This window comes from Lygodium microphyllum, chromosome 17 (genome assembly GCF_053477565.2).
Source record: "Lygodium microphyllum isolate KBCC chromosome 17, Lygodium_microphyllum_v1.1.10, whole genome shotgun sequence".
Classification (NCBI taxonomy): Eukaryota; Viridiplantae; Streptophyta; class Polypodiopsida; order Schizaeales; family Lygodiaceae; genus Lygodium; species Lygodium microphyllum.
This window is the reverse complement of record NC_141151.1, coordinates 40,246,722-40,271,683: the sequence shown is the minus strand read 5'-3', so window position 1 is coordinate 40,271,683 and position 24,962 is coordinate 40,246,722. Positions and strand designations below refer to the sequence as shown.

Below are 24,962 nucleotides of genomic sequence, written 5' to 3'. Positions count from 1 at the left end.
GCTTTTAGGCACCTCTTGCTTTGAAATAGTAGAGTAGCAATACCTCCAAGTAGATTGTACATGAAATCATGAGTTTCGTCAGTTTGTCCTATGCACCTTTAAGGTGGCTTAGACGATTAAAATAATCTCTTTTTTTTGGGTAACAGATGATTGATATTCTCTTTTTCTCTCTCTCTCTCTCAACGCGGGGGGGGCGGGCGATGATGGGTGATGGGTGATGGGGTGGCATTGAAAAACCATGTCACACTACCAGCCAATAACTTCTATTCAATACTTCTAACTTTTGTATTATGTATTTACTATTCATCCCGCAGCAATCTTAGCGTTGTACCATTCAGTTCTAAAGTAGTGCTTGTGAGGTCTCTTCGTACAGTTATCAAACGAGAGATTTCTAATTTTACCTATTTTTAAATCTCCCATTCCCTTCCTGTATATGTTATGTTCCCTACCTCCCACATTCCTGTCCCATTCTCCCATTTCATGTTGCTACAACTGGCAGCATGACACCGCATGCACCTCTTATCTCTTCGTTTTGTCTTGTCTTCTCTATCTTCCTCTTGAGCTCTCTAGCCCAGGAAAACTTGAGAAAAGCCATTAAGCTCGTGAGAAAGTTGAAACTTTCTGTCCCAACTTTTAGATCATTCTCCGAATGACAAATTCATATGGCAAAGATAACTCAAGCACAAAATAATTATTCGTCAATACATGTAAGGAACAAAGCCCACAAGACAGTATCTTATATTGTCTATATTGTAAAAACGTGTGCAACACACCCTTCTTGAGGGATCTACCTCACAAAGAAGCACAAGAAAAGCTTTGCCCTATAAAACGATTGAGATCTTAATTTCATTATCTCAAGTATGCCAGCAAACTACTAACACTAACGCTTACCAATTCTTTATTTGGAGTAGACCTGCCTTGCCTCCTCCTTTTGTCTTCCCTCTGTTTTTACTAGACGTTCACTGTGACCTGGGTTTTGGAAAAGGGCCAAATTGTTATGATTTAGCATTCACCTTCACCGCCTCGATTACTGCTGAGAAGTCTTGATCTCCAAGGCCTGCAGACTTTGCTTGCTTGTATAATTCATTTACTGCTGCTGCAACAGGGACTGGTTGAGAGACTGATTCTGCCATCTGCAATGCTAATCGCAGATCCTGCAATCAAGCGTACATGTCAATCAACTTTGTTTTGCACTCCTCAGGTGCATAGTATCAGGTAGCATCAACCATGCACCTACAAAAAGCTGAAACAAAATGCATACTTTCTGTTGATGCTTCAGAGGGAATGCAGGGGGGTAGCTGCTTTTCACCATTGAAGGGCCCTTGAGAGCAAACATAGGCGAGCTTATTGCCCCTTGTGATATGACCTGACAGAATTAAATAACCTCTACTCAACAATCGAAAAAAGGATAGAAGCATGCGTACATGCATTTTCTCACCATCGGACAATGGCTACTTATCTCTACACTCGCTTCTAAAAGAGCTCGATCCAAAGAGTCACTATTACCTCAATGATGGTACTTGGGTCCAGTCCAATTTTATCACCTAAAGTAAGTCCCTCTGAGAAAGAAGCCATCATGCTGCCAGAATAGAAGAATATAATAAGATACAGAATAACAAATGCAAAAATAACCTGCACAAGAACATGCTGAATAATGAACAAACTGCAAGGATTTCTGAAAACTACATAGCACAGTAACATTCTGAAAACTACATAACACAGTAACATATAGCTGCATCACACATTGTGACACTCATCATGCAAACAAAGATCTTTCTCACAAGCTCCCGCACAAGTTGCATACTCCCATGCACATTCACATTCGAAAGCAAATGATAAGACAGAATGCATGGAAGTTTATAAAAGTAAAACGTAAGAGATTTAACAGCTTAACAAGCATCAATCCTGTGCAAACACTGAGCTGCTTCAATGAAGACCTACGTTCCTCAAGAGTTCAATCAAAAGGGAGAGGATACTTGTGGGTCAGAAATATTCAACTTCCTTTTTCACTGACCTTCCCATAATCATGTTGACAACCAGCTTCATGGCTGCACCATTTCCAACTTCCCCCAAAAAAAACCTCGACTGAAGTTCAAAAACAGAAAGTCAGAGGACACATCTCCACAGAATCCAATAAGAAGACTTCAGATCACCAATAGAACTTTAAAACCCACCTTACCCATAACATCTAGCATGGGTGCTGCTTGATCATAAAGAGCTTTATCTCCTGTACAACTTCACAATCAGGTCAACATTCAAGACAAACAAAGCAAGGCCACACAAAAAGCTGGAGATAGATATTTGCAAGAACGTTGAAAGACTGGGACATCATGATGCATAGGAAAATGGATTTCCTCTCCAGCTAATCAGTTTAGAAAAAAAAAAAGCATGGGTTGACAGCCATCATTCCATATTAAAGGAGCAAACCCTTATTGGTATAGTTTATGAGCGAGACGTATTTTAAGCTACAGTCCTCTTATGCCATTGAAGCTGTACACATAAATGACCAAGTCAAACGACCTTTGGTTTTAAACAGTCAATACAAATCTCTCAAATTCTAAACACCTTTGACTATAGTTTATAGCCAGATATATTTTAAAATAGAGCTGCCTTACAACCATTGAAGGTGTACAAGTCAAAGGACTTCTGATTTTAAACTATTCAATAAAAAGTCAGTCAATTTCAAATCTCCTTTTCTTTTAAAAGGTGGAAAGAAGAAAATGTAATTCGTTGTGCACTGTTTGAGGCATCTGGGTGATAGAACAAAAGTCAAAGGACCTCTGAGTTTAAACTATTCAATACAAAGTCGGTCAATTTCAAATTTCTTCATTTTTTTGGAAGATTGAAAGAATAAAAGGTTTTTTGTTGTGTATGCGCTTAGTAGCGAAGCAAAGGCTGATTGACACGTGTTGGGACATGGAACCAGATTTTCCATCTCTGACAGAAATACAAGTCATTAAAGGCTCTTCCAAGAGTGTCCCTGGTCCCTGTGGAGAGCCAGGAACCAATTGTACAGCCATGGATCATCATGTGTACACTTAGAATGTGGGAGATCCTTGTCCACAGGTGCAAGCATCTACCTGGAGCAGACCTCAACAACACTGGAGGTGGTTCGCTTCTAGTTGGTGGTTCAGAACCATGGTACATGGATTACAATCACTTAATCTGTAAACAGTGTGATCATAGGAGGTGATCACTTAAGAGTGGCCAGGCACCTTCATAAATGATCTTGTCACTGGATTTTTATGGTGACAGACCAGTTAACAAACCCACCAGACTACCAGTGAATGCATGCGCCTGTAGTCTTCCCAGATTTAGTATTTACAGCAGGTTTACAACAGTCAGGTCATGTGAAGCAACACAGTCAACCCAATGAAATTTCAACAGATTTAGTATTTACAGCAGGTTTACAACAGTCAGGTCATGTGAAGCAACACAGTCAGCCCAATGAAATTTCAACACAAGTGGAGAGACTTCTCACTATCATGGAGTCTACAGAACCTTTGAGATTTCATGGGCTGAGTACGACTTGATTCTCATGTATTGAGCCTAGCAAGCCATTGAAGGTAAACATGATATTTCCCCTTTAGATGTTTCATATAAATCTAAAGATGTTGCAGGATCATCGAGGCCTCCATTAGGAATGGCCCCCCTATTGGAGAAAGAGATCCAAAGTATGTTTCATTCTTTCAACCTAATACATCCAATCCAGTGCGAGATACACAAGTTTCTAAATCAGAGCCTTCTTCTTTGCTTCTACACCCATGCAGGATTTTGAAATAGGTTGAAAGGAAGATACTTTTCAGTTTATTGACTATGAAATAAATCTCGAAGAGGGCTGTCAATTTCTATATATTAACACAATAAGAGGTGTGTATCACAAAAAGTCAAATTTTCCTTCTTCAAGGCTTCCTTCAAGTTTTGTTTCTCGAAGTCAAAATGAAGTCGGTGCAATATCATTTCAAACATCATCATCTAATTTTCAATTTCCTAAAAAAAGAATTTCCATTCACTCCATTTCCATCTACACCACACTTTCCAATCCCACCCATCCCATCTTCTTCCACTGCACCCTAGCCTGACCCCATTTGGTTCTCATATGAGGTAGTTCTCTCTAGCCTCTTAGAAGAGTAGAAATATCATACCCATCGCCGAGTTAATGCAAGGTCTAATGCCTTGTTCACTCTTGACTCCAACACTTTGACCTTGCATCTGAGCTTTGGGTATTGACCAACACACGGCTCGCGATCATACCTAACAAATCAACCTTGACCATGAGCTCCAAGAGTTCATAATCAAGAGGAGCGATGATTCAACTATCAAGTTGACTGAGTATCAATAATTGCTCATTGAATTTCCCACCACTGGCTTACCCAAGTCAACTAAAGACCAAGTCACTTGTTCATGAATAAATTGCCACACAGATATTTCAATTTTATAATCCAATAAGTCATCTCACAGTCCTAATTATCCACCTTCCATGAGTTTGAGTGTCAGTGACTACGTTAGGCTAGCCTCTTTGGTCAATTTCATAAGAGATCCCAATATTTAGGGGGAGCCTTATATTTCCAAAAGGTGAAGCAAGGCAGTGGATGTTGAGCTAAGAAATGCATTCCATGCTGATTAGCCACTTGAATAGCCCCAAAACAAGCTTAATTTAATGAAAACACTAAAACTAGGAATGGTTTGAGAGAGTTCAGTGAAACCCTAATTTGGGAGGGTCCATCCTTATCTATAAATAGACAAGCTGCCTCCATTTAGTCGCATCTCTTCCGTGCACGTTTCTCACCCTTGTATGCAAATCTCAGCCATCAATCTCCCACCACGTGGCGGTCCAACCTTCGCAACTGCTACAAGCACCTCGTTCTATTGCAACGTTCAACTGTTGCATTTTACTACGGCGTTCTACTATAGCATTTCACTGCAGCATTCTACTGCTGCGTTTTACTGCGGCATTCTACTATTACGTTTTGCTGCTTCATCCACATCATCAAGCGTCATCCTCTGCAGTCGCCTCAATCTCCTCACACTCTAGTGGTCAAGGTTTGGTGTTTCTCTCACTTTGTCATTGCGATTGGTGGTCACAGCACTTGGGATCCGTATCTGGCGGACATCACTCTCCAACACACTGCGCTCCCCTTGGGCCTATTGTATACTCTTACATTCATTTACAGCATTCATTCACTTCACACTTGTGTTCTTTCTATCCCTTCTTTTGTTTGTGTTTGAGTTTTGAGTTTTGCGTTTAGGGTTGGAGTTTTGCTTTATGTGTTTGTGTTTGTCTCGTTGTGCTTCTATTGTGGTCATACACTTTGTGTTTCCTCAATGCAAAACCTAGCAATGCCTCCACACTCTTCTTCACATGGTATCAAAGCTAGTGCTCTTATAAAGAGTATTAGAGTTGTGTCTGCTTTTAGGGTTTGAGTTTTGCTTTCTGTGTCTGTGTTTGTCTCATTGTGCTTCTATCGTGGTCGAACACTCTGTTTTTCCTCAATGCAAACCCTAGCAGTGCATCCACACTCTTCTTCACATGGTATCAAAGCTAGTGCTCTTATAAAGAGTATCCTACAGATATTGTGGAGTGCTAGTCTTTGCACAAGGCACACAATACGACTCGTGACCGAATCATAATGTCATAGACATCTTCTCGTGACCTCACGATATCTTATCAAGCTTCTCCATGACTAGAGGCCCTAAGGAGGCATTATAGACTTTGCGAGGAAGACAACACTCCATATTCACCCTCACCATCACCCTCTATGTTTACACCCATGCCAGATATTCCATATTTCATTAACCTCACAGAGGAGTTTGAGGAGTAGCTACCCAACAAGTATGGACTAGAAGACATTGCCTTCTTCCAATTTTGCTACTCCTTCCGGACTAGTTGGTGAGACTAGCCACCTTTCTGATCATGCAGGCAATGCAACATTTGGAACAACTAGCGATCCATCTTCATCATCTTTGCCAAGCCATGTGTCAGGTTCGTACAACCCTTTTGAGCCATTTGAATCAAAACCCTCTCCTATTTTGCATTTTGGTGTGCAAGATCCGAATGGTCAAATGCATGTAAATCTTAATAGATGGGACTCAAGAAACAAACATTCATCATCAAGTATACCTACATCTTCTGTTTCATTTGAGCAAGTCAATTACTCTTCTTTTCTGCCTCCCATCCCACCCTCTTCTCTTGAAGCCATATCACACTCATTTCAAAACCTCAGCTTACATTCCACATCCGCCTCTACCACACTGGGAATTAGACTTTTTGTCTCCACTCCTAGCACATTCTCATTCTCTATTCCATATTCACATCACAATGCCTCGTTAGGGTGCATTCCATCTCTTAACACTATCACCTACCATTTTCCACAAGCCATTCCGCACTATGGGACTTCGTTACAGGGAATGCCACCCTCTAACACAGTTTCCTCTACCTTTCCTCATGTAGGCACATCTTTTCCTATTGGGACGGCTGTGATGGCATCCCCCTCACTACCCCTAGCTAGACACAACACATGACCTCTCAGATGCAAGGATTTCCCTCCTCTACTTATAGTGCATCGTCACACTTTCCATGGGTCACTCCTACACAGGGATTTCCATCCTCTGCTCCACATGTCCCTATCCCTCCACCATGAGGTCCTCGTGCAACAACAATGCCCATGCCTAGTCATCCCATGCACACATTTGGATCCACCATACACACTTCTCGAATGTCTGGTGGGCACTATGGGACCCATTCGCGAGTGTACTCCTTTCCATCACAATACCCACCCTATCCACCTTATCTGAGCACTGCCACTCCTGTTGCCTCGGCCAAGAATGCCTTCACAGATAAGACTCATTTCAACGGGTTGAATTTCATTACTTGGTCGAACTATATGCAACAAGTGCTTGAGTCTCAAGGTCTTTGGGACCTTATTGTTGGTCTTGAGCCTATGCCTGACCCTCACCTAGCCCACCTTGATTACATTCTTCTATGGATAGCTCGCAGTGCCACATCCAATGCCCAGCTAATGCAAGATTTGCTTCCTGAGTTTCACTCTCAGTTACAGCACTTCCCTCTTGCATCAAAATGTTGGAGTTGTCTCATCAATTGTTGTGTAATCAGAGATCGTATTCAGCGTATAAACATCGACTTTGAGCTTCAAGAATTTTCCATTAAGGGGATGATCTGAAAGTCAAGTTGGCTGAATATCGAAGGTTACTAGCCAAGTTTGCCGCTACTGACTCTCCAAAGTTAGATGACAATCAGGTCACGTTCTTCTTGAACAAGTTGCTTGACAAATACTTCCATTTTATCCAGCACATTATCTCACTGCTTAGATTGCCAACCTTCTACAAGTTTGAGTGTCAGTTTCTGCATTACGTGAGGCTGCATGATCAAGTCCGCAACAAGTCCTCCACTTATATCTATTCAGAGGGGCCTGGGTTGGTTGCCTTTTCTTCGAGAGGACAAACCAACAATGGCAAGAACTTGCAAGATGCAAAGGCAAGCCAAAACAAGGGTGACACCACTTCCTCCAATAGAAACAAAGAACCTCGATCCCCTTGGCAGCAAATTCCTTAGAAAAATATATTTTGCACTCACTACCAGAGATCGGGCCATGTGGAAAAGGAGTGTCGTACCAAGGCCCAAGGTCTTCCTCCTAGAACACCACAACAGACTACTATGACTACATTAGTCTAGTGGGGCTACGCCTCCCGTTGAAACCCCATCTACTCCTTCAACCACCATGACTGTTGGACATGTGGCACACAGACAATCTCAGCGGCCATCCTACTCTACTCCTAAGGGATTGAATGACCGGTTTGCTAGCACCGATCCTATTGCACTTTACGCATCCCTTCCTAGGAACTCCGCTATACCTTTTAGGCCTTCTTCCCTACCTCCCTGTATGCAATGGTGGCCACACACTTAGCCTTTCATTTTCAAGTCTTTCGCTGCATTCACACACACATACACATTTGCATTATTGCACTTGTTCATTCAGTTCATTTTTCATGTCAATTTTGTTTTTCTTTTTAGAGTATCTCGCTACTCACCTCTGTGATTGCAAATCTTACTCTTTTGCAAACTTTGTTTTCAGCACAGGGCTAACATATAAGTTTGTATAGTCCTACCTAGGCTAGAGACATGGGATGCGCATCGTTCCCTTCATGGTTTTATCTTCCTAGGAGTTTTGCTCTTCTACCAGCATGGAGGCTTCCCCTCCCGAGGCAAATCATATAGCATCTCTCTTAATGCTATCATGGCTGTGACTTCTATCTTGCGTTTCTAGTCAGAATGCTTCTCCTCATCATGGTTCACTTCAGCACCACATGAAGACTAACATTCGACTCCTCTTCCTCCTTCGGCATCGCCATTCCAAGTTGAGAGAGAGTTCCTACCCTTCTTGGTATTCTATAGGTTTCGACACTTGTCTTCCACATCGACCTTCTCCCCCTCCCCCCTATTGTACCTTCATCCTTTGCATTGCATGATTTCATCATCTTTGTACTAGGGCACTTCGGCAAGTGAACAATTTTTCCACGAGAGACACTGTCCAAGTGGTCTCTGCTATTGCATGAGCATTTCATAGCATGTAGCATACTCATTGTAAAGAGCACCACTAGATGGATCCTAAGTTGTTTCCACTGGCGATTTGTATACCACACCATTATTACTTCCTCACCATTTTTTTCATCACTGACATCCTCAAGTGGATGGGTAGCTTGTCTATTTTGTGATGGGTTGAACTTGACCATCTACTCAATCGACCGCAAACCATCTCTCACTTTTTTCTATAAAAAAATCAAGTTCATTGTAGTTCCATCCGCCTTTGTAGGGCTTGGTAGGCCACTGGGCAACCGACGAGCACCCTTTGTCCAATGCCCTATCCTCTCTTGGGTGACTACTTGGACTCCCTTGATAACATAGCTATCATGAGGACATGTATTTTTGAAACCTCACTTAACATGTGGATTAATTTTTAATCACATGGTTAAGTAAAAGTTACACATGTGAGGTGTAGCAAGGATTAGAGTAAATTTACGAGCCTGAGACCTGAGAAAATCACAGGATGTCAAAGGCAAAAGTTGCTACAAGTTATACCACACAGATACTTAGTGGTATCTGGTGTCAGTTGTTGGCCTAGGTCATTCATTTGGCCATAAGTGTCAGTTGGTGACACTAGAGAAGTGGTGTTTAATGGTACCTAAACCCAATCTGATGGTCAAAGATGGCACAAAGACACTCGGAAATGGAAGTTGCCTAGCCAATTTGATTATTGACCAGTCAGATTATTTTGAAAGGCATTGAAATAATTATTAGATTGATTTTCAGTATTTAAAGACTGAAAATTAATATTTATTTATGGATAATGCTAGAAAAACCATTTGGAAAGGCTGCAACTTGTCAAAAATGCCCATGCAAGACTGAAAAACGTCTTTAGAGGCTAAAGAGGCATTTTTAGTGAATTCAGTCTGCAAGAGAGAGGGAGGAGATGTTGCTGGTTTTATTTGCAGCCATCGGAAGACCTTCTAAGGCAACCAGGTGCTGGAGAAGACCAATCAACAGCAGATGACAGCATCTACAAGTTGTTGAGACAAGGCAACAGTAGTAAATGATTGATTTTCTTTAGTTCTTTGCATCCACAAGCTGTTGAGAGGACAGCATCAGTAAATGACAGATTTTCTTTAGTTCTTTGCGAAGAAACTCTGACTTTTCTCTCTCTACAGCTTTCTCTCTCATCTCCCAGCCATTTCACAACCATGCTCTAAAGATCTCAACATTTGGACCCTTGGAGGCTGAGAAATTGCATATTTATTTGTTGTAGACCAATCATCTATGACGTGGGTAAAGGCCAATCAAGTGCCCGAATCAAGGGGCAAATCAAATTGAAGACTTGTTGGTCACTTTGGACAGCAAGGGGAGTTTGGATTGCGAAGGGGATCCGGAGAATCCCATTGTAAATTCACTTTTTCTTCAATAAAGCTAAAGAAATACCAAAAGGCGTGCCAAATTTGGGGCCAATCGGGTGTGCATTGTCCAAGATCAGTAGATAAATTTGTATTTTCAGATTTGCATTTATTGTTTGCTATTGTAATTAAGTTGTAATCAAAGATTTACCACCCATCCACAGAAGGAAGGTTGGTTACAATAGCCCTCACCTCTGTAGTCTTGGTAGGCCATTGGGCAGCCATTGTGCACCCTTTGTCCAATGCCTTGGCTGCTTTGGGGTGGGACGCCTTGGGCAAACTGGGTTGGCCTTCTCTTCTCACCTTGTTTTCGGCCTGAGAAGGGGTGTTGAGCTAAGAAATGCATTTCATACTGATTAGCCACTTAAACAGCCCTAAAACAAGCTTAATTTAATGAAAACCCGAAAACGGGGGGCAATTCGAGAGTTTTCAGTAAAACCCTAATTTGGGAGGGTCCATCCTCATCTATAAATAGATAAGCTGCCCCCATTCAGTCTCATCTCTTCTGTGCAAGTTTCTCACCCTCGTGTGCAAATCTCAACCATCAATCTCCCACCACGTGGCGGACTGCAGCGTTCTACTGCTATCTTTTACTATCACGTTCAACTGCAGCGTTCTACTGCCGCATTTTATTGCGGAGTTCTACTGCTACGTATTGTTGCTTCTTCCACATCATTAGGCATCATCCTCTACAGTCGCCTCGGTCTCCTCACACTCTAGTGGTCAACGTTTGGTGTCTCTCACTCTGTCACTCCGACTGGTGGTCACAGCACTTGGGATCCGTCTCTAGTGGACGTCACTCTTCAACACACTGCTCTCCCCTTGGGCACATTGTATACTCTTACATTCATTTACAGCATTCATTCACTTCAAAGTTATGTTATTTCTATCCCTTCTTCTATTTGTGTTTGAGTTTTGAGCTTTGGTTTTTGTGTCTGTGTTTGTCTCGTTGTGCTTCTGTCGTGGTCGTACACTCTGTGTTTCCTCAATGCAAACCCTAGCAGTGCCTCTATACTCTTCTTCACAATAGAAAAAATAACAATACCAAAATTGAGTTAGGTGGCGCAGAGCAAAGTAACTACCCTCCAAGATTGAAACCAAGTTTGCAAAATGTTCCCAAAAAGACTAGCCAAAAGGCTGGCCATTTTGACAAAGAGTGTCGCTCAAAGGCCAAGGGCAGTCCACCGAAGACTAGACCCTCTTCCCACCTAAGAACTCGAGCATATCAGCCAAGGGCGCTTCAACTCGACCTCCACAACTAAGAAGGTTTCATCCTTCACCTTAGTAAGGTAAATCCCACTACTCATGGCGGCAAAGACCGTCTACCCTTGCTTCACCAAAGAAGTGATCTAATTGGTCTGCCCATGCCAATACCATGGAATTCAATCCTCAAGTCCTTGTCTCCCTTGAGCATAGACTTGCCAAGTCCCTATCTAGTTCTAAGTTTCCCTCTACATTGAGTGTCAAGCCAGGAGCGGTTGAGTCTACTTTTCCTAGAGATCCTCCAATCCAAAAATTGTGAAGCATTGGACCTTTCTACTAGTTCAAATGTCAGCAACACTGACCATAGACCTAACACTCCTTCCACTTACATATCTATTGATTCTTGCAAGATGCGTTCTAGCCTAGCTTCTCCTTTCCATTGCACATTTCTCCTCTTACCTTCCTACCTCTTTGGCGTGCCTATCTTTTCAAAGCCCGCCACATTGCACTCACTAGCACATTGAAGTTGAGGTATGTGTGTTTTATGGTCTTTCTTTTTTGTGTGTGTGTGTGTGTGTGTGTGTTTTTTGGCTTCTAACTTGTATTTTGTAGATTGGAACTAATCCTTACGAGACCTATCGATTGATCAGAGTGAAGATTTGGATCTTTTAGCACTTCTAGTTGCCCTTCCTTGATGGTGCTTCACCCACTGGACCAACATGGAGTATTTTCCTCCCAACATTGTCAGAGGGGTTTTTGTCGAAAGGTTGTATTCACCGAGGATCATAGATAGAAGGAAGTAGAGATAAGAGATGGAAGAGAAGAAAAAAAATAGATAAGAGGTAAACACAATAAAGTCAAAGCACAAAGAATTGAATCAATATGTATTGATAGAACCTGGAATCCCTTGTCTGACACTACTCAGAAGCAATCTCCAAGCATTAGATCTCCTAGAGCTCCCTCGTAGGCCAAAAACGTACATCCAAACAACAGCTTCCTCTCTGCTGCTCGGAATCCAATTTTGATGGATCCGTTAGCTTCGAAAGAGGGGTAAAACTGCAAGACACCTGGGACACCTAATCCAAAATCTCCCGTTCGCTCCTCCTTCCAGTTCAAAGTGTTGTTTTTTGGCTGTCAACTACGATCGTGACGCGTGCGATTTTGCCCATCTTTCTCTCTGCTGCTCAGAACCCAATTTTGATGGCTCCGTTAGCTTCGAAAGAGGGGTAAACTTCAAGACACCTAGGACACCTAATCCGAAATCTCCCGTTCACTTCTTCCTCCAGTTCAAAGTGTTGTTTTCTGGCTATCAACTACGATCGCAACGCGCGCGATTTTGCCCATCTTTCTTTTTTATGAAAAATCCAAAATTGGCTGAAAAAGAAGCTTGCTTTTTGCATGCCATGCCATCCTAATCTAGAAGCTTTTCTAGCTTTTTAGAATTTTTACAATAAATAATATCAAAAATAGGCTAAAATTGTCCAAAAATCTAGTGTTTTTGGACCAGTCATGCCACTCGCACTAGCACTAATGACTCAAATCACATTGACTCTCTAGATCAATAAGAAAGTCGGATGATAATGTACTCTAGAGTTTTTCACACTGTATCCGCGTAGTGGCACAACATCCACCCCCTCTGAACCAGCACATCCTCCGGTATGTGCCAAAATCCTAGTTGTCACCAGATTTTGAGTCCTCATCCTCCTCTACAATCATATCCTTTGCTTCTTCATCTTCCACATCTTCCTAGCTAGCCCCTGTATCATGGCCACTATTTTCTTCCAATTCTAGCAACTCATAGGCAGTAGATTCCCGCCTCTTGAATAGTTTGATTCTTTTCCCTGCTACCGAAAGTTTTACGGCTGTCCCATCCAGCTCATTTAATGCATAAATAGCATTATCAAACACCTGTCTTACTACATAGGGTACAAACTATCTTTTGGAAACTTTACACATGGCACTATATCGGTTGTCTAAACTCCTATCATAAACCAATACCCAATCCCTATCTTGTATGGTTCTTGGTCTCAGTCTATGTCTTCTATCAAACAGTTTCTTGTTCTGTATCCTTGATGCCCTTAATTTTGCAACTGCTGCCTCTATGTCTTCTAACTTTCTTTCCAACTGTCTAATGCACAAGGCCAACAACTCCTCGATTCAACTCCTCTTCCCAATGTAGCACACTCTATGTGAGTGTCATCTCTTTTATTGGCAATAGGTTTCTGACCATACATCAATTAAGCAAGCATATATCCTGTAATGGCACTATGAGTTGTTTTGTCAACCCACGAAGCATAAGGGACCAATCGTGGCCTCTCTTTTACCTTCTCTCCACATGCTTTTGCCAATGCCTTCACAATAGGTAGATGACCTCTTTCACTTTTGCCATTTCCTTCAGGGTTATAAGCTAAAGTTAAAGCAAGCTTTATCCTTAACCGTACAAAGAAATCATGAGCTTCATCTGCATCCAGCTCACCCCTATCTGCTGTAATTTTTTCCACACAGCCATACCGACAAAAGATCTCTTCTAAGAGAAAAGTACACATTGCATTTGTTGTCTCAATACGTAGAGCTCTCTCTTCTACTTGATTAGTCAAGTCTTCACAAGCAAGTACAAGATATCTCATTTGCCAAAGACCTATAGGTATTGTGACTAAATCCACTACCCACTTAAAATGAAGAGACAATGGATATGTGGTCTGCAATCCATCCCGATGTCTCACAGATGAATACATTTGACATGTCGTACATATTTCCACAAAGTGACCAACATCCTTATACATACCCTCCCACCAATATCTTTCTTTGATCTTTGCAAAAATATCCCAAACACCTCTGGCCAGCCCACAAGCTTTAATGAAATTCTTATATAACATTTACTTGTGAAGCTCTGTCACCCAAAACTTACAATGGCATACCTTGTTTCTTTTTAGTATGTTTCCATAAGTATCCATATTTTAAGAAAAACCCATAGGCTTTCCTCTTGATCTTCTTAAACTCCTCATCTAACCATTCGTCTCTCTTTGTTAATATATTGAGGTATTGACCAATTCTTCGCCATCCTCTTGCATATTTATCTTCCAGAAACACTTCTACACAAGATACAAAACATCTAAAGTATCTTCTCTTTGTTGTCCAAGCTTCTGTTAATGCTGTAGCAACTCCTTGCATTGCTAAATTCACTCTTACAACATCATTTTCAGCCGCAAGAAAGTCATCTTCTTCCTCCTCATCCATCATCCCATCTTCATTCTCATAGTGTACCCGAGATAACACGTATGCCACTGGGTTATCTCTTCCTGTAATATGCTGAAATTCAGGGTTCAAAGATTTGATGTATGCAATCCACCGGAGCATAGCAATGTCCGAGGTAGCACAACTAGTAATCATATCCAATATCGGCAAACAATCGGTCTCAATGACTACACAAGCACCTATAAAATACTCTTTATCACATTTAAGGGCTGTCACAATTCCCCATAATTCTCTTTTTACTTGTGGATACCTTCTCTGTCGTTCAGTCAATATTTTAGCACCAAAGCAAATTGCATATCTTTGCCCTTCCTCATCATCTTGTCCAATTGCCCATCCAATCTCGATTGGGCTTATATCAACAGTAATAATGATAGGCTTTCCATGTGAGTAATTAGCCTTTCTCAATGTAGGAGCTGATTTTAAGAGCTACTTCAATTTCTTCATTGCTTTCTGATGCTTCCTTTTCCAATGAAATCTCTGACCTTTTCTTAGAAGCTGATATAGAGCATCAACTACATGTGTAAAGTGAGGGATCCAAATCAAATAGAATACACATGCTCCCAAGAATCTACGCACCTCTGATACATTCATGCATACATCTTGCATTCTATCAATCCCATCTATTTTTGTTGGTGATGGTCTTTGCCCATAGGGCCCACACATATGCCCAACAATCAAAACCTCTTCAACTCCAAAGACAGACTTTTGTCTAGAAAGAGTTAAATGCACCTCTTCTAGACGCATCAAAATCCTCTCACAATCCACAATATGGTTTGCAACAAACTATCTGTGAAGGAAAGCGAAAATACCTAAGTGGTGTGAGCATCTGCAGGGTTATCTTGTGTTTTGATCTTAGTCAGTGTGACTAGACCATCATCCAGAACTTGTCTGATAAAGTGATACCGTACATCAATATGTTTAGTACGTGCATGAAACATGGCATTCCTAGCCAGACATATAGCACTCTGGCTATCACATCCAAGTACAGGTGTTTTGGTGGGCAGCCCAAAATCCTTGACCAAGCGACCAAGCCAAACAGCTTCTTTTGAAGCTTCAGTGGCTGAAATATATTCAGCCTCAGTGGTAGAAAGTGCTACTATCTTTTGCAATCTAGAGCACCAAGAAACTGCCCCACCAGTTAAGGTAAATATATACCCACTAGTAGACTTGCGAGTATCCAAGTCACCTGCCATGTCTGCATCACAATATCCCTGCAGATCTAATGTACCCTTTCCATAGCAAATACATTTTCTTTGTGTGCCCTTAAGGTATCGAAAGATGCATTTCACTGCCTCCCAATGTGCTTTGCTAGGGTTCGACATAAACCTGCTCACAATTCCCACTGCATGAGCAATGTCAAGTCTAGTGGCAAACATAGCATACATAAGTGATCCACAAGCTGAAGCATAAGGAACACCCTTCATAGAGTTGGCTGCCATGTCATCTTTTGGGCAATCAGCTTTGCTAAGCTTAAGGTATGGTGGTAATGGAACACCAAGTGACTTAGCATCTGTCATAGAGAAACGATCAAGTACTTTGTTGATGTACTTTTCTTGTGAGAGAAATAAGAGCTTCTGCTCTCTATCTCTCGTCACACGCATGCCCAAAATATGTTCAGCTGCACCCAAGTCCTTCATGGAAAAGGCTAAATTCAGCTGTCTTTTCAATGCATTAACCTGGCTCTTATGCTTACCAACAATAAGCATATCATCCACATAAAGCACAAGGATAATAAGGCTTCCATCATCAGCCTTCTTTGTGTATAAGCAGTGATCTGCATTGCTTCTTTTAAACCCATGTGAGAGCATGAAGGCATCAAACTTCTTATACCACTGTCTAGGAGCCTGTTTTAAACCATACAAGCTTCTCTTAAGCTTGCACACCAAATGCTCCTTTCCTGGCATAACAAAGCCCTTTGGCTGTTTCATATACAGCTCTTCTTCTAAATCACCATGCAGGAATGCAGTTCTAACATCCATCTGATCAAGTTCAAGATCCATAGATACAACAATAGCAAACAATACCCGAAGAGTCGTCATTTTGACAACAGGTGAATCCCCTCTTTCTGAGTATAACCCTTAGCCACAAGCCTGGCTTTGTATTTGGGTTTGCCATCCACACATTTGATTTTGTAGACCCACTTGTTAGGAATAGCTTTCCTATCTTTGGGCAATGAAACCAAATCCCAAGTATCATTCTAATACAATGACTTCATTTCTTCCTGCATAGCTTGCTCCCACTTTTTCTTTAACTCACATGACAATGCCTCTTTATATGTAAGAGGCTCACCCTCATCTGTGAGTAAAATGCAGTCCAAAGAGGGATCAAACCTCTGTATGGGTCTCCTGACACGTGTAGACCTTCTCACCCAATGATCTGTGTTATCAGGCAATGGATCTACATCCAAAGGAATGTCAATGACCTCATTATTTGGCTGCTGAACTGCATTTTCAGGTTGCTGTAATAAATTTTCAGGCTGCTGTAATTGATGTTCAGCATGCTGATTTTGTTGCCCAAACTGATTTTCAGCATCCCTTTGCTGCCCATTTGCATTTGGCTCAATAATGACACGCTGATTATCATAACCAGCATCAGATGGAGCTGAATTTTCAGTGGCTAATGGCTGTTTAAGTGGCTGATCATGCTGAAATTTCACTTTCTTTTTGTCTACATCACTAGATGTGACATTTTTCAGCAGCTTTGATTCATTAAATACCACATCTCGGCTGCATAGCACCTTTTTCATGCTTGGAACCCAAACTCTATAACCCATTTCACCATCATCTCCATAACCCATGAAAATGCCTCTGAGGGATTTCATGTCAAGGTTAGTTCTGCTATCAACAGGCACATGTACATAGCATTCGCAGCCAAAGACCCTTAAGTGGTCATATGAAGCAGGTTTGCCAGACCAAACCTCTTCAGGGATGCCACTATCAAGTGCACGATGTGGAGATCGGTTGCAAATATGCACCGCGGTTTTAAGTGCCTCCCCCCAAAACAATTGCGGGAGATTAGCTGTGGACAGCATGCACCGAATCTTCTCACATAAAGTGTGATTCATTCGCTCAACCACACCATTAGATGACGGATTATAAGGGGCTATAAGCTCTCGTTTAATCCCATTTTCATCACAAAAACTATTAAATTGTTTAGATACGTACTCTCCCCCATTATCTGTTCTTATGCATTTCAGTTTTAAGCCCTTTTGAGTACTAACAAATGCATAAAACCTTTTAAAGGCATCCAATGCCTCACTTTTCTGCTTAAGCAAATAAACCCATAGCTTTCTAGAGTGGTCATCAATAAAAGACACAAAATAACAGAAACCACTATGAGTTTTTATTGGCATGGTAAATACATCGGAATGGACTAGATCCAAGATACATGCCTTCCTAGAGGCTCCATGAGAGTATGAACTCTTTACATGTTTTCCAAAGACACAATCATCACAAAAGTCAAGCTTTGAGTTTTTCACATCAACTCTTCCAAGTGAAGAAAGTGCATCCAAACCCTTTTGGCTCATGTGTCCAAGATGCTTATGCCATAGCTCCATGTGTGACTGTACTTCTACACCTACAACAAACTTTCCAGGAAGTGCCTTGCAATGAAGATAATACAAAGTTCCCTTTTTACCACCTCTAGTGACCAGCATAGATACTTTCTGTATTTTCCACATTCCACCACCAAAGGTAGTGTAGTAGCCCCTGCTATCTAACTACCCAACAGAAAGCAAGCTCTTCTTAATACCAGGTACATACCTAACATCATGAAGAATCAATTCCTGGCCATTTTCAAGAGCCAGGTGTATGGTGCCCACTCCTTCAATGTCACATGCATGATTATTCCCTAGGTAAACTTTCCTAAGATTACCTGCTGCATAAGTAGAAAAACACTCCAGAGATGGAGTTACATGAAATGAGGCACCACTATCAACAATCCACGATTGTGACAAACCATCATGAGCAGATAACAAGGCATCTATCACATCCCTTTTAGTGATATACATGTCTTCCACTGTCATAGCATGTGTATCTGAAGATGCAACCAGCAAATCAGCATCTTTATCATCTTCTATCTCCTCAATGACAACACTAGATACCATATTTGCCTTTTCTGTTTCTTTAGGGGTAGAGCTGCTATCCTTCTCATTCTTTTTGCCTTTTGCATTAGCCTGCTTCTTGCGTTCTTGCTCCTTCTTATAGTACCTGCAATCGGGCTTTTTATGCCCTTTGCGTCCATACTGATAGCAAGTGACATCTTGCTGTTTTTCTTTGCTTTTGCTGCGATTTTTATGCTTATTTGCAACATTTGACTTCTTTTCAGTCCGTCCTCTAACATTATAGGCTGATCCACTGTTTTCCCCACTAGACTTGCGTCTAATCTCCTCATTGAGGATAGAACCACGTACACCATCAAATGTCAAGTTGGGGTTGTTGCTCAATGACACAGCCAATGCTTCCCATGAATCTGGCAAAGTCATGAGCAAGAAGATAGCCTTTAGCTTAGGATCAAAAGCTGGCAAGCCTGCATCCTGTAACTGACTCAAAATACCTGTAAATGCACCCAAATGCTCTGAGGCGGGCTTAGACTCATCAAGCTTTAAGTTTACTAACTTTCGCATGAGATGGACCTGATTAACAGGAGTAGTATTCTCATACGTAGCCTTGAGTTTCTCCCAAACTGCATATGCATTGTTGAGTCCCTTGATATCAACCAAGATATCATCAGTAACTGTCATTTTGATGTAAGTAATGGCCTTTTTATTCATTTTAGCCCAATCTTCATCTGACAAAGCAGCAGGTTTTTGTTCTGCCAAAGCATCTTCACAATCCTTCAGAAAAAGGATACCCTGCATACGATCTTTCCAAAGATCAAAGCCATTGCCATCAAATTTGCGAATCTCAAAAAGCTCCCACTTCAATAATACATCACCATAATGCCCAAATGCAATAACCCGAGTGCTGTATGTGCCACTGTTTCACTGCACAATGAGCATTCAGCAATACATGTACCAAGAGAAGCTACCTTTTCATAACATTTGATACATCCCAAGTCCAAATTTCTCCCACTTAGCAGTGAATCTGCTGTAATTCCACTGTCAAAGCACAAATCGGCTCAAAATACATCACTAATGTGAAAAGCCCCAAATTTCTGCAATAAATCTGCCCCAATTGCATTAATACATGTTCCCGAGAGCATAAAACGGGCAAATTCAGTAAAATTTCATAAAATTTTGCAAAAGCCCCAAATTTTCCGGGTCCAAGTGTGCACGAATGTCAACCAATCTGACTTAGCTGAGCAAAATCTCACCAATACAGCAAAAGGCCCAAAGTTTATGGGTCCAATGTTGAGAAATTTTACTCAAACGAGCAAAATTTCACCAAATTTGGCGAAATCCCCAATTTATACGCGCACAATGTCTGCAATTTTGACGCAGATGTCTGTATTATGCATGAACAGCACTAAATCTGGAAAAGCCCCAAATTTTCTGGCTCAAATCTGCACAACTGTGAAAACTGTGCTTGCGCACGCGAACCGGGGCCTGTTTTAATGTGACAAGTCACAAAAAATTGCAAAAATGACTGTCGTGACCTGTCGACTGATCACGCTGATCAGAAACGAACTGCCGCCTGTCCACGCTGACCACGTCAGCTGTCGCCTGACTGTCGCTGAGCAGATTTGGCTGTCGCCTGTCCACGCCGACCTGTTTCTGACCTGGCGACTGTCTGTCCAGCTGTCGCCTGAGTAAAACGTGACCTGAACACTGTCGCCTGAGTAAAACGTGACCTCAACACTGTCGCCCGACTGTCCTGAACAGAAACATGACCAGGAAAGCTGACGACCTGACCTGTGCTGACCTGGAATGGCTGCGCCTGACCTGTCTGGTTACAGACTGAGCAAAAAACGACCCTGCAGCACTGTCTCCTGTTTCGCGCGTGCTCTCGCCTGACCAGCAGAGATGACGACTTGCTGATTTCTCACAAGCGAAGCGCTGGCGATGTCTCGCACAGGCTCCGGGAAGCGCGCACACCTTAGCCGAAGCTCTGATACCAGTTTGAAGGAAAGTGAAAATGCCTAAGTAGTGTGCGCAGCGAGAATGGAGTGTGTTCAGCAGTAGAGAGTGCAGAGAGAGTAGAGACTTGAGTTGGGTGTGTACCAGTGTGGCACACACAAAGAATGAAAGAATGTATTTATGTTTTAGGGTACGGTACATTTACACCCGCAAGAGTGCGGTCACATGTACAAGTAAAATATATACACGGGAAGTGTAGCGAAGAGCCTTTACACCCAACAATCTGCACCCATAAGCATCCATCTCTTCATTCTTTTCATCCACTGCACACCCTTTGATTGGAACATCATCCAAGAAGGGCATTGTCAAATGTGATATAAAATCCTTGAGTTCTCTATTCATAGCATTTGTCATGCATTTCTTATGTGGTCACTTTATTCACCGGTTGCATGTCTGAATAAATCTCAAAGCCCCATTCTTTTTGGGTACAGTAAACCAACGATTTGAGTATAGGGCTGAAGAGGGCTCCAAGATCTTCATGCGAATCTTTTCATTTAGCAAATCCATTAGCTTTGGCAAGTAAGCTTTAGGCACTGGAATAGGCCTCAAGTTCCATGGTACATGTGGCACAGTAAATATTACCATAGGAGAGAACATTTGGATCCACACAACCTATTTCAGTTAGTTGAAATGCAAATGCCTTTCCATGCCTAGCGAACATCTCAAACAGTCTCTTTCAACAGGCAAAAGAAACCCTTCTGTACCAACTTTTAATACCTATAATGTTTCAGATATAAACTGATGACCTATATCTTTAGGATCCCATACGATTGGCTGCCTTGACATTTCTTCATACAGACCCTCACTTTCTGGTGGAAGTGGCAAAGCAATACTTTGAGTGGAAGTGGAGTGTGCTCCAAGATTTTAAAATGACGATATGGGTAGATCAAAATGTGGAGAAGATAGTGGTAGGATGGGAGGGAGTTGAGAAGTGTAATTCACTTGTTCAAATAAAATGGATGCTAAAGATATACTTGATAAAGGGTATCTACTTCGAGAGCCTCCTCTATTGAAGCTAAGACATTGAAAATCATCTGGATCTTACACAACAAAATAAAAAACAAGAAAGGGTTTTGGCTCATACAACTCAAAAGGGTTATATAAACTTGGCATAAGGCCTAGCTAAGATGAAGGACATGGATCGCCACACGCGCCAAATGTCGTGGTTCCTCCAAGATCAAAGAGGTGGTTAGTCTCATAAATCGGTCCAAATGGATTAGTAGCACTTCTTGGAGCAATGTAAACCTAACTATATGTGATGTGCAAGTACTCCTAAAACTCTTTACTTGTAAAATCACCAAAACGAGAAGAAGAAGGTGGTAAAGATAAAGATGTGTCTACCTCCTCCTCGAGACCACAATGCTTTCTTGGAGCTTCTAATAATAGAGGAGCCTGATAGGGCGTCATAGGATCCCCAAAAGAAGGTGTCTGAGACATAATGAGTCAAAGTCGAGTCACATGTGAGTCTCGCACAAACACTAGCCTCCACAATTAACGCAAGATACTCTTTAGAAGAGCACCGGCTTTAATACTATGTGAAGATATGCTACGTTTCGCACTGAGGAAACACAACATGTACAACCAAGACTGAAACACAAAGACTCAGGCAATGATAAGCAAAACTCAAACCATAAATGCAAAACACAAAACGCAAACACAAAACTCAAAACTCAAAGACAAAGAGAAGAAACTCTAAAGTAAATGAAAGTTATAACCCTAAATGCAAGACACAAAATGCAAAATGCCCAAGGGCAACGCAATGGAGTGTCGGAGAGTGACATCCACCGAAGACGAATCCCAAGAGTTGTGACCAATAGTCAAGGTGCGGAAGACGAGAAAAACACCAAATGTTGATCACCACGCAATCAAAAGACAGAGGCAACAGCAAGGATGATGCTTGGAGCACTAGGCAGCAACAGGAAGCGACAAACACACCTCTAGGATAGCCACAAGCAGGTAGAAGAGGCCTTAGTTGAATTAGCCTAAGCTATCCAAAACGTCTCTTGAGTTTCTTCGAGATCGATTTCAGTAGCTCGTTCTGCTTTATTAACAAGTATTGTTATTTGGTTATCGTCTAGCCATACTTGAAAACGCCCAAAACATTGATCTGGTACTTGTCATCGCCACAAATGGCAATGCCTCTCAATGCTCTAACGCCCGCACCGGATATGGACCAAACTGTCTCACGATGTTCTCAGCCTAGTTCACATACCACTTTAATGGGTGGGGGCATTTTTTCTACCCCTTATTTTTATCCTGAGAATCACCAACAGATAAATTATGGTCACCAGCCACCACCTAGGGGAAAAAAGGCCGAACCCAGACTACAAGGCTATTGCCTAATGACGAGAGAGAACTACCACCTATCGTCGGGCTGATATAGAGTCTAAACGCAAGAAGAAGGAGACAGTTTGTCAATTGGTGATGACAAATGGACCAAACAGAACAAAGGAGTGAGAACCTGCACCGAAGAGATGAGACTAGATGGTGGGTAGCCTGTCTATTTATAGATGTTAAAGGGTGCCCCAAAAAACTAGGATTTTGAGGAATCACTAAAACTCTCTCAAACTATGCATCAATTTTATGTTTCTCATTAATTAAGCATGTTTAGGAGATGTTTGAAAATGCTAATCAGCTATAAAGCATGTTTTAGCTCAATACATGGGTGTGAGCTTTACTTCGAATCCTTTCTTAGTTTCAGTTTTGTGCCTAAGAGGGGGATAGACCTAAAAATGCATTACAAACTCATTAGCTCTTAAAAACAACCCCAAAACATGTAAATTACCAAAAGTTTCATTAAACAGTGCTCGGCCCTAGAGAGTTTGTGTCCCATAAGCAAATCCCTAATTTAAAAGAATCCTTCTATATCTATAAATAGACAAGCTTCCCACCATTCAATCTATCCTTGTCTTGCAAGTTTCGACCATCAGCCCTCTTTCACTAGTTGTCCAATCCCCAGTGACTACTACTACGTGGTCTACAATTGTCGCCTAACCTCCCACTGTTTGCTAGTGATCATCTACCATTATCTTCAAGTGGTTACATTGCTGCATTTACCAATTCCACTGCCAAAGACTTGCGTTTACATTTCCAGCCTATCAACCTTCCATTTTCAGCATCAGACTAATTTGTGTTGCATCTACAACATGTCATTTTTGTGTTTTCAGCACTTTTCTTCATCATTCTCTGCTGACTGGTGATTATTGCACTCGGGATCTATCTTCAGTGGAAGACACGCATCAAAACCTCCCTCAGCCCGCTCCCACAAGAGCAACTAGCTGTTAGACAGCTTTGCCCTTGAGCATTCTGTACATTCTCTCATTCATTTCCAGTATTGATTCATTCACTTCAGAGTCCTCCTTCTCTGTTTTTGTGTGTTTACGCATTTTGCGTTTATTGTGTTACTATCTGAGTTATTGTGCTTCAGCCATGTTCATACATTCTATGTTTTCTCTGTGAAAATCCTAGCATATCTTCACAGCTGGTGGTTCAGAGCATTGTTTGAGGCGTCTAGACCATGATAATGCATGGATTACAATTGTTCAGATAGTGCGATCATAGGAGGTGACCACTTGAATGACTAGGCACTTTGACAAATGACCTTGTCATTGTGGAATTTTATGGTGGCAGACCAGTTAACAAGCCCACCAGTGAATGCTGCTTGTTTACCCGTCTCCTGAATGCTGCCTGTAACCTTCCCAGATCCGCAGCAGGTTTACAGCAGTCAGGTCATGTGAGGCAGTCCACTCTGCTAGAGGGTCGCATTCCAACTTTTGTTCTTGCTCTCTGAGTTGTGACTTGCACAATGTAAAGTAGCAGCAATCTTCTTTGTATGCATCACATACAGCAGGATTAGATTTCATGAAGCAACTTGAAATCTACAATGCCTTGGCAGTACAAAGGCAACAGATCTTTGATAGAAGCATGTCGTAATTATGAACTTGTAAATTGTTTGAGGCACTTAGGTTTAAGTCAGGATACTTCATTTTATCAAATCAGTGTTTTAATCATTATCTCTGGCATCTGCTCAGCTTTTAGAATGACATGCTTCTAAAACCAACCCTACTTCTAAATACTACACCAAGATGCCACAACTAGTCCATATGCAGCACTTTCCACACTCAAATATTAGGCTATGATGACTACATAGCTTCCATCAACCCACAAAATCAAGCACAGAAGTGAATGATCAGTAGTCCCACATATCTTACCAGCAGTAAGAAAAATTAGTGTTCCATCCTCTGCAGGTTTCTTCGATCCCGATACAGGTGCCTGGTATAAAAACGAAAAGATCCTTACATGAGTCGCAAGCCATTTCAACCTCTTAGTTTATGACTCAAACCTATAATAAATGCCATTATAATCATCTTTCATTCCTATTTGCATACTATTGGCTGAGACTTTCTCTTATTAGAAATGCACCACTTTATATCTAAGTAACTATTTGCCCCCAAGTCCAAGCATA

General features: G+C 41.6%; 1 protein-coding gene across 1 annotated transcript in view; it reads right to left on the bottom strand.

Annotated features, from left to right (window-relative positions):
* Window positions 1-657: 657 nt before the first annotated feature.
* GLYR2 (glyoxylate reductase 2) overlaps window positions 658-24,962 on the bottom strand; it is a 43,088-nt gene continuing 18,783 nt past the window's right edge. The window contains exons 7-12 of the mRNA XM_087697330.1: window positions 24,709-24,769; window positions 2,175-2,227; window positions 2,015-2,085; window positions 1,507-1,579; window positions 1,262-1,366; window positions 658-1,154 (exon numbers count right to left, since the gene is read on the bottom strand). Coding sequence (XP_087553456.1) covers window positions 996-1,154; window positions 1,262-1,366; window positions 1,507-1,579; window positions 2,015-2,085; window positions 2,175-2,227; window positions 24,709-24,769 — 522 coding nt within the window. The 3' untranslated portion in view covers window positions 658-995. The remainder of the gene's footprint in view (window positions 1,155-1,261; window positions 1,367-1,506; window positions 1,580-2,014; window positions 2,086-2,174; window positions 2,228-24,708; window positions 24,770-24,962) is intronic.